Source organism: Orcinus orca, chromosome 6, assembly GCF_937001465.1.
Source record: "Orcinus orca chromosome 6, mOrcOrc1.1, whole genome shotgun sequence".
NCBI classification, from domain to species: Eukaryota; Metazoa; Chordata; class Mammalia; order Artiodactyla; family Delphinidae; genus Orcinus; species Orcinus orca.
Window position 1 is genome coordinate 120832045 of NC_064564.1, and position 15962 is coordinate 120848006.

Consider the following 15962-nt stretch of genomic DNA (forward strand, 5'->3'; position numbering starts at 1 on the left):
TTGGCAATTCGGGGTCTTTTGTGTTTCCATACAAATTGTGAAATTTTTTGTTCTAGTTCTGTGAAAAATGCCAGTGGTAGTTTGATAGGGATTGCATTGAATCTGTAGATTGCTTTGGGTAGTAGAGTCATTTTCACAATGTTGATTCTTCTAATCCAAGAACATGGTATATCTCTCCATCTATTTGTATCATCTTTAATTCCTTTCATCAGTGTCTTATAATTTTCTACATACAGGTCTTTTGTCTCCTTTGGTAGGTTTATTCCTAGATATTTTATTCTTTTTGTTGCAATGGTAAATGGGAGTGTTTTCTTGATTTCACTTTCAGATTTTTCATCATTAGTGTATAGGAATGCCAGAGATTTCTGTGCATTAATTTTGTATCCTGCTACTTTACCAAATTCATTGATTAGCTCTAGTAGTTTTCTGGTAGCATCTTTAGGATTCTCTATGTATAGTATCATGTCATCTGCAAACAGTGACAGCTTTACTTCTTTTCCGATTTGGATTCCTTTTATTTCCTTTTCTTCTGTGATTGCTGTGGCTAAAACTTCCAAAACTATGTTGAATAAGAGTGGTGAGAGTGGGCAACCTTGTCTTGTTCCTGATCTTAGTGGAAATGCTTTCAGTTGTTCACCATTGAGGACGATGTTGGCTGTGGGTCTGTCATATATGGCCTTTATTATGTTGAGGAAAGTTCCCTCTATGGCTACTTTCTGCAGGGTTTTTATTATAAATGGGCGTTGAATTTTGTTGAAAGCTTTCTCTGCATCTATTGAGATGATCATATGGTTTTCCTCCTTCAATTTGTTAATATGGTGTATCACGTTGATTGATTTGCGTATATTGAAGAATCCTTGCATTCCTGGAATAAACCCAACTTAATCATGGTGTATGATCCTTTTAATGTGCTGTTGGATGCTGTTTGCTAGTATTTTGTTGAGGATTTTTGCATCTATGTTCATCAGTGATATTGGCCTATAGTTTTCTTTCTTTGTGACATCCTTGTCTGGTTTTAGAATCAAGGGTGGCCTCATAGAATGAATTTGGGAGTGTTCCTCCCTCTGCTATATTTTGGAAGAGTTTGAGAAGGATAGGTGTTAGCTCTTCTCTAAATGTTTGATAGAATTCGCCTGTAAACCCATCTGGTCCTGGGCTTTTCTTTGTTGGAAGATATTTAATCACAGTTTCAATTTCAGTGCTTGTGATTGGTCTGTTCATATTTTCTATTTCTTCCTGATTCAGTCTTGGCAGGTTGTGCATTTCTAAGAATTTGTCCATTTCTTCCAGGTTGTCCATTTTATTGGCCTAGAGTTGCTTGTAGTAATCTCTCATGATCTTTTGTATTTCTGCAGTGTCAGTTGCTACTTCTCCTTTTTCATTTCTAATTCTATTGATTTGAGTCTTCTCCCTTTTTTTCTTGGTGAGTCTGGCTAATGGTTTATCAATTTTGTTTATCTTCTCAAAGAACCAGCTTTTAGTTTTATTGATCTTTGCTATCGTTTCCTTCATTTCTTTTTCATTTATTTCTGACCTGATTTTTATGATTTCTTTCCTTCTGCTAACAACTTTGGGGTTTTTCTGTTCTTCTTTCTCTAATTGCTTTAGGTGCAAGGTTAGGTTGTTTGTTCGAGATGTTTCCTGTTTCTTAAGGTAGGATTGTATTGCTATAAACTTCCCTCTTAGAACTGCTTTTGCTGCATCCCATAGGTTTTGGGTCGTCGTGTCTCCATTGTCATTTGTTTCTAGGTATTTTTTGATTTCCTCTTTGATTTCTTCAGTGATCACTTCGTTATTAAGTAGTGTATTGTTTAGCCTCCATGTGTTTGTATTTTTTACAGATCTTTTCCTGTAATTGATATCTAGTCTCATAGCATTGTGGTCAGAAAAGATACTTGATACAATTTCAATTTTCTTAAATTTACCAAGGCTTGATTTGTGACCCAAGATATGATCTATCCTGGAGAATGTTCCATGAGCACTTGAGAAAAATGTGTATTCTGTTGTTTTTGGATGGAATGTCCTATAAATATCAATTAAGTCCATCTTGTTTAATGTATTATTTAAAGTTTGTGTTTCCTTATTTATTTTCATTTTGGATGATCTCTCCATGGGTGAAAGTGGGGTGTTTAAGTCCCCTACTATGAATGTGTTACTGTCGATATCCCCTTTTATGGCTGTTAGTATTTCCCTTATGTATTGAGGTGCTCCTATGTTGGGTGCATAAATATTTACAATTGTTATATCTTCTTCTTGGATCGATCCTTTGATCATTATGTAGTGTCCTTCTTTGTCTCTTGTAATAGTCTTTATTTTAAAGTCTATTTTGTCTGATATGAGAATTGCTACACCAGCTTTCTTTTGGTTTCCATTTGCATGGAATATCTTTTTCCATCCCCTTACTTTCAATCTGTATGTGTCTCTAGGTCTGAAGCGGGTCTCTTGTAGACAGTATATATATGGGTCTTGTTTTTGTATCCATTCAGCCAATCTGTGTCTTTTGGTGGGAGCATTTAGTCCATTTACATTTAAGGTAATTATTGATATGTATGTTCCTATTCACATTTTCTTAGTTGTTTGGGGTTCGTTATTGTAGGTCTTTTCCTTCTCTTGTGTTTCTTGCCTAGAGAAGTTCCTTTAGCATTTGTTGTAAAGCTGGTTTGGTGGTGCTGAACTCTCTCAGCTTTTGCTTGTCTGTAAAGGTTTTAATCAAATCTGAATGAGATCCTTGCTGGGTAGAGTAATCTTGGTTGCAGGTTTTTCTCCTTCATCACTTTAAATATGTCCTGCCACTCCCTTCTGGCTTGCAGAGTTTCTGCTGAGAGATCAGCTGTTAACCTTATGGGGATTCCCTTGTGTGTTACTTGTTGTTTTTCCCTTGCTGCTTTTAATATGTTTTCTTTGTATTTAACTTTTGACAGTTTGATTAATATGTGTCTTGGCGTATTTCTCCTTGGATTTATCCTGTATGGGACTCTCTGTGCTTCCTGGACTTGATTAAGTATTTCCTTTCCCATATTAGGGAAGTTTTCAACTATAATCTCTTCAAATATTTTCTCAGTCCCTTTCTTTTTCTCTTCTTCTTCTGGACCCCCTATAAGTCGAATGTTGGTGCGTTTAATGTTGTCCCAGAAGTCTTTGAGACTGTCCTCAGTTCTTTTCATTCTGTTTTCTTTATTCTGCTCTGCAGTAGTTATTTCCACTATTTTATCTTCCAGGTCACTTATCCGTTCTTCTGCCTCAGTTATTCTGCTATTGATCCCATCTAGAGTATTTTTAATTCCATTTATTGTGTTGTTCATCGTTGTTTGTTTCATCTTTAGTTCTTCTAGGTCCTTGTTAAATGTTTCTTGCATTTTCTCTATTCTATTTCCAAGATTTTGGATCATCTTTACTATCATTATTCTGAATTCTTTTTCAGGTAGACTGCCTGTTTCCTCTTCATTTGTTAGGTCTGGTGGGTTTTTATCTTGCTCCTTTATCTGCTGTGTGTTTTTCTGTCTTCTCATTTTGCTTATCTTACTGTGTTTGGGGTCTCCTTTTTGCAGCCTGCAGGTTCATAGTTCCCGTTGTTTTTGGTGTCTGTCCCCAGTGGCTAAGGTTGGTTCAGTGGGTTGTGTAGGCTTCCTGGTGGAGGGGACTAGTGCCTGTGTTTTGGTGGATGAGGCTGGATCTTGTCTTTCTGGTGGGCAGGTCCACGTCTGGTGGTGTGTTTTGGGGGTGTTTGTGGACTTATTATGATTTTAGGCAGCCTCTCTGCTAATGGGTTGGGTTGTGTTCCTGTCTTGCTAGTTGTTTGGCATAGAGTGTCCAGCAGTGTAGCTTGCTGGTTGTTGAGTGAAGCTGGGTGCTGGTGTTGAGATGGAGATCTCTGGGAGATTTTCGCCGTTTGATATTATGTGGAGCTGGGAGGTCTCTTGTGGACCAGTGTCCTGAAGTTGGCTCTCCCTCCTCAGAGGCACAGCACTGACTCCTGCACCAAGAGCCTTTCATCCACACGGCTCAGAATAAAAGGGAGAAAAAGTAGAAAGAAAGAAGAAAGAAAGAAAGAAAAAGAAAGAAAGAAAGAAGATAAAATAAAATAAAGTAACATAAAATAAAATAAAGTTATTAAAATAAAAAATATTAAGAAAAAAAATTTTTTTTAAGAAAAGAAACGGATAGAACCCTAGGACAAATGGTGGAAGCAAAGCTATACAGACAAAATCTCACACAGAAGCATACACATACACACTCACAAAAAGCGGAAAAGGGGAAAAAATCATAAATCTTGCTCTCCAAGCCCACCTCCTCAATTTGGGATGACTCGTTGTCTATTCATGTATTCCACAGATGCAGGTACATCAAGTTGATTGTGGAGCTTTAATCCGCTGCTCCTGAGGCTGCTGGGAGAGATTTCCCTTTCTCTTCTTTGTTCTCACAGCTCCAGGGGCTCAGCTTTGGATACGGCCCCGCCTCTGCGTGTAGGTGGCAGGAAGGCGTCTGTTCTTCGCTCAGACAGGACGGGGTTAAAGGAGCCGCTGATTCGGGGGCTCTGGCTCACTCAGGCCGGGGGGGGGGGGGAGGGAGGGGCACGGAGTGCGGGGCGGGCCTGCGGCAGCAGAGGCCGGCGTGACGTTGCACCAGCCTGAGGCGCGCGGTGCGTTCTTCTGGGGAAGTTGTCCCTGGATCCCGGGACCCTGGCAGTGGCGGGCTGCACAGACTCCCCGGAAGGGGGGTGTGGATAGTGACCTGTGCTCGCACACAGGCTTCCTGGTGGCGGCAGCAGCGGCCTTAGCGTCTCCCGCCCGTCTCTGGGGTCCGCGCTGTTAGCCGCGGCTCACGCCCGTCTCTGGAGCTCCTTTAAGCAGCGCTCTTAATCCCCTCTCCTCGCGCACCAGGAAACAAAGAGGGAAGAAAAAGTCTCTTGCCTCTTCGGCGGGTCCAGACTTTTCCCCGGACTCCCTCCCGGCCAGCCGTGGTGCACTAACCCCTTCAGGCTGAGTTCACGCCGCCAACCCCAGTCCTCTCCCTGCGCTCCAACCGAAGCCCGAGCCTCAGCTCCCAGCCCCGCCCGCCCTGGCGGGGGAGCAGACAAGCCTCTCGGGCTGGTGAGTGCCGGTCGGCACCGATCCTCTGTACGGGAATCTCTCCGCTTTGCCCTCTGCACCCCTGTTGCTGCGCTCTCCTCCGCGGCGCCGAAGCTTCCCCCTCCGCCACCCACAGTCTCCACCCGCGATGGGGCTTCTAGTGTGTGGAAACCTTTCCTCCTTCACAGCTCCCTCCCACTGGTGCAGGTCCCGTCCCTATTCTTTTGTCTCGGTTTATTCTTTTTTCTTTTGCCCTACCCAGGTACGTGGGGGGTTTCTTGCCTTTTGGGAGGGCTGAGGTCTTCTGCCAGCGTTCAGTAGGTGTTCTGTAGGAGTTGGTCCACGTGTAGATGTATTTCTGGTGTATCTGTGGGGAGGAAGGTGATCTCCGCGTCTTACTCTTCTGCCATCTTCCCCTCGTCCCAAAGCCTGGTCTGTATTTTTGATGGATAGATGATGATTCGTACATTTTCATCTGGATTCGAGTTTAAGCTGCTTAGAGTTAGGGACTCATTTGCATTTCTAACCTTGAAAGAAAGAAATTAAAATGGATAGAAAACCCATTGTGATGTTTGCACAGAAGTGTAAAGAGAAAGGTTCAAGTGACGTATCAGTATACGTAATATCAGTATAATTACTGGTTTGGAGTCATTGATGAGAGAGTGAATTTTAAAACGCTTCCCTTCTTCTGTCTGACAGAGCCCACCAAGACTTAGCTCTGGGTCCCCGCCTTTTACTAGTCACTCTGGGAGATCCCTGGACAGGCTCAGAGCCAGAGCCAGCGCACGCTGGGCCGTGGGACAGGGATACGTTTGCCTCTCCAGAGGTTTTCTCTACCCTGGAAATGCACAGACGCTGCTGGAGCTGGAAGCCACCAGCCCCGGCAGCAGTGGTGGTGGCTTCTGTCGGGGTTATCTGGCTCAGGGCAGCCTCCTGTCCCATGTGGGTGCACACGTGCACACACACCGTCTCCTGCCCGGCTGCAGCTCCTGAAGACCCAGCAGCAGTGGTCTGCAGCCTTCTTCTCCACTTCAGGTGTTTGGAAACATCGCCCTGGATGACGACACCAGCATCAACCGGCACAACAACTTTCGGACGTTTCTACAAGCCTTGATGCTGCTGTTCAGGTGCGTTGTGGGGAGGTGGGTCCAGGCTCACTGGCTTCTTCACTCAGGATGGGACCACCCCCCAGCCCTGGTCACACTGGCTTCTCCGCAGCGGACCTTTCCAGTTTCTCTTCTTTCTCTGCTTGTTCTTCCCTAAGGGCTCCTGGGCTTCAAGACAGCCCGAAGGGGAGGCCCTGAGGAGGTCCGCCTGAGAGCGCCAGGCCGGGCCCGCCTCCTCCACCTTGTCTCTGCTCCCCGGCGGCAGCTGCAAGGCCTCCAGTGGGGCTGCAGCCCGAGAGGTCTGGGAGGACAGAAGGTGTCCAAAGGGCTTTTCTTGGTGTGCCAGGCCAGGCTTCCCGCGTGCTCACCTTAGTGATTCGGGGATCTGTGCCATCAGGAGAAGCAGGGCAGTGGAGCGCTGCTGTCAGCAGCTTGCACCCGCTCGGTGGCCCAGGGAACCCAGCCGGCCAGCAGTGCCGTTTTGATGGGAGCTGCAGTTCCTGAGGCTCGGGGGTGCGGCCAAGGGGAGCACCAGGGCGGGGCCTGGAGGAGCACAGGCTGGTGTCCGCTCAGAGGCCTCCCTGCGCGGATGTGTGTGGGACGGCTCCCCCGCCATGGCTGTCAGGCGTGGACACCCGTGGGCTGGGGCTGTCCACCCGCCTGGCTTGAGAATGCACTTGTGGGCGGAGGCCAGAGAGTGGAACGTGTCTCCCTCCTTCCCCGTGACCCTAGGAGGGGAGAAAAGAGCTCTTTGTAGTGACTTATGATAGAGGGGTCCTGACAGCACACCCTGCCTTGGGCCCTTTCCTGAGGTTTCACCATCTGTGTTCACTTACGTAAATGCATCGGGCGGGCTGCTGCCAGGCCCACCCTTGGGGACCCCCAGCACATCTGGCCCTATGCAGATGCGTTTTGGGCACCGTGGGAGTTCTTCTTTATATGGAGGGTGAGCTCAGATCAGGCCTGCTTCACTGCGCTGCCTGGACGGAGTTTTCGACTTGTTCTTTGCAGCAGATGAACAAGCATCCTTAGGCTTTTTACACTTTCCCCAAATAGTGTCGTTTCTCTGGACTTTAGCTATTACATTAACTTTATTTCTTTGTTTATTAATAGCCTGCCTTGTGCCACAAAAGATATGAAGTGAGCCTTGGTTTTAAGCCTTTGATCTCAAAGATCTCTCTTCCTTCCTCATCTTGGTGTCACATGTGGGCACCCTCGTCATTCAGGCCTGGCACGGGCTGAACCAGCTGTTGTCCATAGGGAGTGGGCCCAGCTTCTGCCCAGGGCTGACCACATAGGGGCACAGGGGGGACCCAGGCCTCGGGCCCACCTGCAGGTCTGGTGCACATCTGGCCCCTGGTGCGGGCCTCACACACAGAAGCAAACGTCCACGCAGGAGGGGCCTCTGTGGTAGCTGCTCGGGGTGGGGGTATGCTTGATGTGTCCGAGAAGCAGTAGAAGCTGGGGTGGCTGGTGTGGGGTGAGGTCAGGGAAAGGGCAGGCTGTGGGTAGTCATGTGGATTTTACCTTTTGCAGGGAGTGAGGGGGTCACTGAGGGGTCATTGATCTCATCCCTGGGCTGCTGGTGGGGAGTGAGCATCCAGTTAAGAAGCTGCTGCAGCAGCCCAGTGGGGGGGGGTAGCACGTGTCTGGCTGGTTTGAAGGCCGATGAGCTGATGATCAGGACACGGTGAGAGAGGAGGCGAGGGTGACGCCCGCGTGTTTGGCCTGAGCAGAGGGAAGGGTGGAGTCCCTGTGTCCTGAATCCAGGAAGACTGGGCGGCGGCTGCCGGGGAGGAGATCGGAGCCCACAGAGGGGAGCTCGCCATGGTGCTGACTTCTGGTGCGGTGGATTCTTTCCCGTAGCTAGTGCTTTCCCAGTTATGATCAGCTTGAAAAGCTAATGCCAGAGGCTTCTTTTTAAGAAGCAACGTCTGATAACCAGACCTCATACATGTGCAGGATCCCTGTGGGAAGGAACCCAGCTCTCCTGAATTCCCAGGCTCCCTCCCAGGGCCGGTCCTGGGCCTTCCTTCCTGGGCCTCATGCTCTGCCCTTTTCTCAGGAGCGCCACTGGGGAGGCCTGGCACGAGATCATGCTGTCCTGCCTCGGCAGCCGGGCCTGCGACGCGCTCGCCAATGCCGCTGAGTGTGGGAGCGACTTCGCCTACTTCTACTTTGTCTCCTTCATCTTCCTCTGCTCCTTTCTGGTGAGTCCCGGACGCTGTGCCCATCCCGTCTCCTGTGTCTGCTGGTCTCAGACCGCCTTGGGCCCCCCTAGTCTCTTGCTGGTCCCTGATTTTGATCCATGTCACATGAAAGCTGATTCCACATCGATGGTCCTCGTTCCCCCAGAGATGAGGACCTCGTTAATCCTGAAAGGACCCACTGGGTAATGAGCTCCTGTGGGCCTGCCTTTACTTCTGTGGAAGGGGTTTTAAGTTTCCGTAGGGCAATTGTCCCTCAGTTCTCAGCTTCTAGAAGGACTTGCACCGTGGTGATAAGATACGAAGCAACAGAATTCCAGGCAGCCTGCCTATGACCCATGAGCTGTGGAAACTCATGGAGTCAGGTTGGAGGTGTCAGTGGGCCAGGTCGCAGGGTGTGGATTTTATTACAAGTCAGCAGAAGGCTCTGGGACACTGTGAGCAGCGGCATCCTCTGCTTGACATCTTTAAACCTCACTCTGGCTTCTGGCTTCTGGCCAGGAGAGGCTGTAAGTGAGCAGGAGATAATTAGAGGTGGCAGCTGGAGAGGGTGCGTGTGAAAGAAGTTGTGTGGACTTGGGCTGCGTTGCAAAGGTAGAGCTGACACGGTTGAACACGAGCATGAGCGTAAAGGAGGGAAGAACGCTGCCTTCTGGGGTTTGCTGGGGTGATGGAGTGAGTGGTTCTTGCCCCGAGATGGAAAGGTTGGGGAGCCATGGGCGTGGGGATAAGGAGGGGGTGGTTAGAGACACGTGGGGGCCTCTGGGCTGGAGATGTGGATTCGTCGTCGTTAGTATTTGGTGTATCCATCAGGCTTGGTGATACCCTCTAGGTCCCTGTGTGGTCCAGAGACCCACGGCTTAAACATTGCCTGAGCACTGGTTAGAAATGCAGATTCCTGGGTCCCTTCCAAGACTTGCTGTATCAGGATCTCTGGGAGAGGGACCCAGGAATCAGTTTTAGTGAACTTCCTGGGTGATTCCTTGTGTGCTAAGTTCGAGGAGCACTGACCTATGGAGAAGAGGGCTGAAGACTCAGCCCTGGGGGCATTTAGGAGACAGAAGGGAGCATGGGATCCAGAAGTTGATTCGGAGCAGTGAGGCAGGAGAGAGCCAGGAGAGGGCAGTCCCCTAAAAACCAAGGGAAGAAGGTGTCCCTAGTGGGAGGGAATCATCAACCATGTGAAATATTGTTGGGAGGTAAAGTAAAATGATGACTGAGAATTGCTCATGGGGTGTGGAAAGGTAGAGACCATGGGTGCCCTTCACAGGAACAGTTTCTTTGGAGTGTTAGGATCAAAGCCTTACTGCAGCAGGTTCAAGAGATAATAAGAAGCAAAGAGCATAGCAAGAGTGGACAGCTGCTTTCCACAGTGGGCAGTGCTGAGCAGACACTTCAGATTTACAGTCATAACTTTCATGCAGGACCAGCCAGCACAGTTTGTGCTTTTCTCGGGCCATATTCTCTACTTGGCACCATGGGTAGCAAAGTGCATTATTCAGATTTGGGATTTACCAGACAAGTGTAAGGAGGGAGAAAACGATGTGTGTAAAAGCATCATCTTAGTGCTGGATGTGGGATCAGGCCTGGGGACAGGAGGGAGGGGAGGGGCAGGACCACTGGATCAGAGGTCCCCATGGGACACAAGTATTAGATGAAGTGAGCCAGAAGGATAGGAACTGTGGGCAGAGAGTGAGACATCTGTGGTTAAGACTTTGGAGGTGGTAATGGTAACGTTCATTGGTAGTCACTGGTAATGAGTTGTTTTGCAGTCATACGAGTAAGGGGCTGAGATGATGGCGGGAGGCTGGGGGGAGGCCAGGGATCAGAGAGGCCAGGCAATAGTTGACCCATCTCTGTGGATATTAACAGCAACAAGAATTAAGAGTAGATGTGGGGACAAATACAGCAAGTCAGGTGCACATTTCCCAGGAAGCAGGGGGAGGTTGGTAGACCAGAAACCTTAAACGGCAGGCTTTTTTCTTAAGAGGATGGAGGGGGACACCACTGTTTCACCTAGAGCAATGGGAAATGAAGAACGTTCGGGTAAGATGAAGATAAAAGAATTTCTATTGATGGTGAACTGAGAGTTTTGGAAGGTACAGTAGAAGGTTGGGGTAGTTGGGAAAGGTGTGCATTTGAGACCGATGAGCTTGTATATTGATAGAAAAATACAGAAAAATCTATGAAACTAGTCTTTCACTAGTTGCCAGGAACCAAGGAGAGGATTTGCATGTTGGGGTCATTCCCTGATACATCAGAAGACCCACTGTGGGCAGTGGGGAAGGAAAGCTTTCTGGAGAGTCACCCGTCTTGTAGGTAGGGGGGACAGTGGTCTCTATGAAGTTCAAAGACATCTATCTGGTGCTGCAAGAGCCAGCCAATCCATGGGCGCAAGGTTGAGCCCACCAGGTTGGCTTCACTGTGCTCTGGCTGCAGACATACGGTTCCATAGAAAGCCACATTCATGATGCCACACCATCCACAGGACCAACACTCCCTGGACATGTCAAGGGTGAGCCGAGGCATGACATTATTCTGTTGGTTCCATTCATCCAGCAACTCCACTTCTGAGTATATATCCAAAAGAAATGAAAACAGGATATTGAAGCAATATCCACACTCCCATATTCATTGCAGCCATTATTCACAGTAGCAAAGATAGGAAACAGCCTAAGTGTCCATCAACAGATGAATGAATATAGAGGATGTGACACACACGCACACGCACACACACAATTGAATAGTATTCAGCCATGAGAAGGAGATCCTGCAATTTGTGACAACATGGATGGACCTTGAGGGCATTATGCTAAATGAAATAAGCCAGATAGAGAAAGACAAATAGTGCATAGTATCACTTATGTGTGGAATCTTTTTTTAAAGAAGTCAGAATCATAGAAACAGAGTAGAAAAGTTGTTGCCAGGGCCTGGGGATTGGGGAAATAAGGAGAGGTTGATAAAAGGGTACAAACTTTCAGCTATATAAACAAAGTCTGAGTATCTGATGTAAAACATGGTGAGTATAGTTTTTAAGACTGTATTATATAAGTGAAATTTGCTAAGAGAGTAGAACTTAAATGTTCTATCACTAAAAGATAAACATGTGAGGTGATAGATGTGTTAGTTAATAGATGGCGGGAACCCTTTCACAACGTATATGTATATCAAATCGCCACAATGTACACCTTAAGAATCTTACAATTTTGTTAATTCCACCTTAATAAAGCCTGGGGGTGGGGGACAATGTGGTGCTGGCATAAGGATAAATATAGAGAGCAATGGAATAGGATTGAGAGTCTGGAAGTAAACCCAAACATCTATGGCCAATTGATTTTTGACAAGGATGCCAAGACCATTCAATATGGAAAGAACAGTTTCTCTAACAAATGGGGAGGAGCTAACTGGTTATCCACATGCAAAAAAATGAAGTTGGACCCTTACCTCACTCCATGTAAAAATATTAACTCAAAATTGATCAGAGACCTAAGTGTGAGAACTAAAACTGTAAAACTTTTAGAAGAAAACATACGGAACCAATCTTCATGACCTCAGATTTGGCAAAGAATTCTTAGATTTGACATCATAATCACAAGCAAGAAAAGAAAAAAAATAGATAAATTGAACTATCAAAATGCAATACTTTTGTGCATTAAAGGATATTATAAAAATATGAAAATACAATAGAAGGAATGGGAGAAAATATTTTATAAGGGGTTAATATGCAAAATATATAAAGAACTCCTACAACTCAACAACAAAAAGAGAAACAACCATATAAAAAGGGACAAAGAATCAGAATAGTCATTTTTCCAAAGAAGATATTCAACTGGCCAGCCAACAAGCACATAAAGACATTCAACATCCTTGGTCATTAAGGAAATGCAAATAAAAACCACAATGAGATACCATTTTGCACTCACGAGGATGGCTAGAATAATTTTTTTTTTTTTAAACAGAAGATACCAGGTGTTGGTGAGGACATGGAGAAATAGGGACTTTTGTGCATTGCTGATGGAAATGTAAAAAACAGTAGCTTCTGTGGAAAACAGTTTGGAAGTTCCTCAAAAACTTAATCATAATATTACCATATGACCCAGAAATCCCATTCCTAGGTATGTACACGAGAGAAATGAAATTTTATGTCTACACAGAAATTTGTCCATGAATATTTATAGCAGCATTAACCATTAACAGCCAAAGGTGGAAACAACCCAAATGTCCATCAGTGGATGAATGGATAAACAAATTGTAGTACATACCTACAAAGGAATATTATTCAGCCATAAACAGGAAGGAAGTTCTGCCAAATGCTGCAACATGGACGAACTTTGAAAACATCACACTAAGTGAAAGATGCCAGACACAAAAGGTCGTACATTGTGTGGAGTTTTATTTTTGCGGTACGCGGGCCTCTCACCACTGTGGCCTCTCCCACCGCGGAGCACAGGCTCCGGACGCGCAGGCCCAGCGGCCATGGCTCACGGGCCCAACCGCTCCGTGGCATGTGGGATCCTCCCGGACCGGGGCACGAACCTGCGTCCCCTGCATCGGCAGGCGGACTCTCAACCACTGTGCCACCAGGGAAGCCCTGTATGGAATTTTTTATTCGAAATATCCAAAATAGACAAATCTACAGGTACAGAAAGGAGATTGGTGGTTTCTAGGGAATGGGAGGACGGAGGAATAGGGAGTGATTACTTAGGGGTGCAAGGTATTCTTTAGGAGTGATGAAAAAATTTTGAAACTAGGGAAGTGGTGGTTGCACAGTACTGTGCGTACACTAAATGCCACTGAATTGTAGACTTAACTGTATGTTAAGTGAATTTCAACTCAGTTAAAAAAACAAAACAAAACAAAATACCTGAGCTGTAGTTCTCTAGAGCCCAAACTATTAAGTCCAAAGTTGCTACTTTCCTTGAAGGTTTACCTGAGAAGGGGAGAGGGTGGGGACCACACAGTGGAGAAGATTAACCTAGACGGCAGGACAGATCATGGACAGGAGAAGCTGGGCCTGAATGAGGACGGGGTGGGAGAAGTAGAGAACAGAAGCCTTCAGAGGACAAATACTGGGTTGGGGTTAGCCTGTGGGACCTAGAACCCGGGGAAGGATGCTGCTGGTGGTGGTGGCAGTGTAAAGGGGGCCTGGGAAGCCCTCTGCAAGGCTGTGGAGGGAGCAGGTTGGGCAGGCTCTGCCTGAGTCAGTGACGTCTGCTGCCCTGTCTGCCTCACACGGAGACTTTGGCTGCAGGTGGAGAGGTGGGGGAGGGGGCAGGCTGAGGTCTCTGGATGTCACCTCTTTTCCTTCCTGTCCTGCAGATGTTGAACCTCTTTGTGGCGGTGATCATGGACAATTTTGAGTACCTTACGCGGGACTCTTCCATCCTAGGGCCTCACCACCTGGACGAGTTCATCCGGGTCTGGGCTGAGTACGACCCGGCTGCGTGGTGAGTGAGCCCCCATGCTGTGTGGTCCTCAGGGGTGGTCCCTGCCACCCACGGATCTCAGCACAGGGCTGCGTGGTGAGTGAGCCCCCATGCTGCGTGGTCCTCAGGGGTGGTCCCTGCCACCCACGGATCTCAGCACAGGGCTGGTGGCTGCAGACATGTTTCAAGTGAGTGTTCCCCCTGTGGATTTTGGCTGGGGTAAGTTAGGGTCCATCCTGCTCCCCGTGGGGTACTGCTGAGCCCGCCTGCCGGGGGGTGCGCTCATTCCCACTCTCGGTGTTCTTGCATACAGCTCCCTGGGCTGAGAAATCCTCTTCTCAGACCCTCCGTCCAGCCCTTCGGAGGTTACCTGGGGGTGATGGAAGGTTTTCAGGGGGTTGTGAGACTCAGGGTTCCTATTGAACGGGAGCTCACCGTCTTCTCACATCTGGGGTCGTGGAGAGCGTGTGGAAACAGAGAAGGACCTTCTCTCAGGGCCTCACCGTTCTTGTGAAGCTCTGAGACCTCTGTGGGCAGAAATAATGTGGGGCCTCAGGACATTCTCCTCTGTGGACTCGGGGCTCTCCCTCCCTGCCATCTCCTTGACGTCAGGAGCCAAGTGCACCTCTGTGTCACCAGCCCAGGCCGCGAATAGAGGGTTCTCAGTAAAGTTTTATTGAAATCAGATGAGCTGCCAGGAAGGGTCTAGTGTGATTGAGGCCCTTTGGTCTTGGTAAAAAAGGGTTACTGCGCTGCTGTTGCGTAAGTGAGGGGCGATTCGCTTCCAGACGGAGCAGGGGTGTCCTGAAGGGAGTGGCTTGGGGTCAGGAGGCGGTGGAGACTGTGTTTCATGGGAGATGCTTGCACACCTGTGACATTTCGTCCTGGGGGTCAGCACGGCAGCACGGATCCACCATCTGCCGATTTGTCTGTTCCTTCATCGCTCACTCATTCCCTTGCTCATTCATTCATTCACCCTCTCGATCCATGGCTTGAGGAGTTACTAAGGGTGTACTCTCTGCAGCAAAACACAGGACGCAGAGGGCCCGAGAGACCTGGCCGTCGGTAAGACTCAGGCCTGCTCAGCGCCTCACTCACAGTGAGCCCGGGAGTGAACTGTGCCCCAGGGCGGGGGCTCCAGGGGGACGAGAAGACCCTGGAACTGGGGTGCCGCCGCTTCCCGCCTCCTCTCCCTCAGGCTCCCTGGCCTGCCCGCGTCCCTGTGGCGCAGCTCTGTGTTTGGTCACCCTTTGTGTGGCAGAGGTCTGGAGGAGATGGTCAGCGTCCTCATGGGAGGATCCTGCTACCCACAGAGCACCTGGGACTCTGAATCCACGTTCAGCAAGGGGAATACTCTGGAGCTTTCCAGGCCCCAAAATCCTGGGTGCTTGGCTGGGCTCCCACACCCACTTCTTATGCAGTCTCCCTGGAGCCCCCATCCCATCACAGTGAAGATCCAGAAGGCGTTATGTGAGGCCCTTTCCAGTCTGGGCAGCACCAGGGCCCTGGGGCTCTTCCAGGCCCAGAGCATCTCTTGAGTGTGTTCCAGTGTAGTGAAAAATTGACAGTTTTCACACAGTGTAGAACAAGCCTGGCTGTTATTTATGGTTCGTGTTGTGTGTGATTTTTCATGGTCTTGGAGAGTCCCATCATTTTTCTGATGCATCAGCACATTTGCCCACAGCACATGCTTGAGTCCACAGGCTCAGGGGTATTCCTGGGTTCTCTGGTCAGGAAGGCCCAGTCAGACCGGAGGGGAGACTGACCACACCCAAGGCCTGGTCCTTGTCAGGCAGAGGGCGGGAGAGAGTCCAGTGAGGCAGGATTGAGGCTCATTCCAGGAGGGCCATCCTGACTGTGGTCTGAAGAGATGCTGCTGCTTCTGGGCATATGTTTTTCTAGAGGAGAAAAACACAGATGTTGTATAGAGCATGACTTGGACTAACAGGCAAAGGCAAGTCAGTGCAGGCCTGCAAGAGGGGGATCATGTCTCCCAGATCTTTATGGACTGTAGACCCAGCACCTCCCCAATCAGCCCCAGGTGGAGCAGAATTAAGACATACAAGAAGTGGACTTGGGTCAGACGGCAGCTTTGTGATTGTGCACAGAGACGGCAGACTGTTTCCCAAATCCAGGGTTCTAGAACTGGGGCCT

At 48.3% G+C, this 15962-nt stretch overlaps 1 protein-coding gene across 3 annotated transcripts in view; it reads left to right on the top strand.

The window, feature by feature from the left end:
* CACNA1B (calcium voltage-gated channel subunit alpha1 B) overlaps window positions 1-15962 on the top strand; it is a 194171-nt gene that overhangs the window by 159334 nt on the left and 18875 nt on the right. For all 3 annotated transcript variants that reach the window (XM_049711160.1, XM_049711158.1, XM_049711159.1), the window contains 3 exons: window positions 6105-6196; window positions 8241-8385; window positions 13702-13829. In XM_049711160.1, coding sequence (XP_049567117.1) covers window positions 6105-6196; window positions 8241-8385; window positions 13702-13829 — 365 coding nt within the window. The remainder of the gene's footprint in view (window positions 1-6104; window positions 6197-8240; window positions 8386-13701; window positions 13830-15962) is intronic.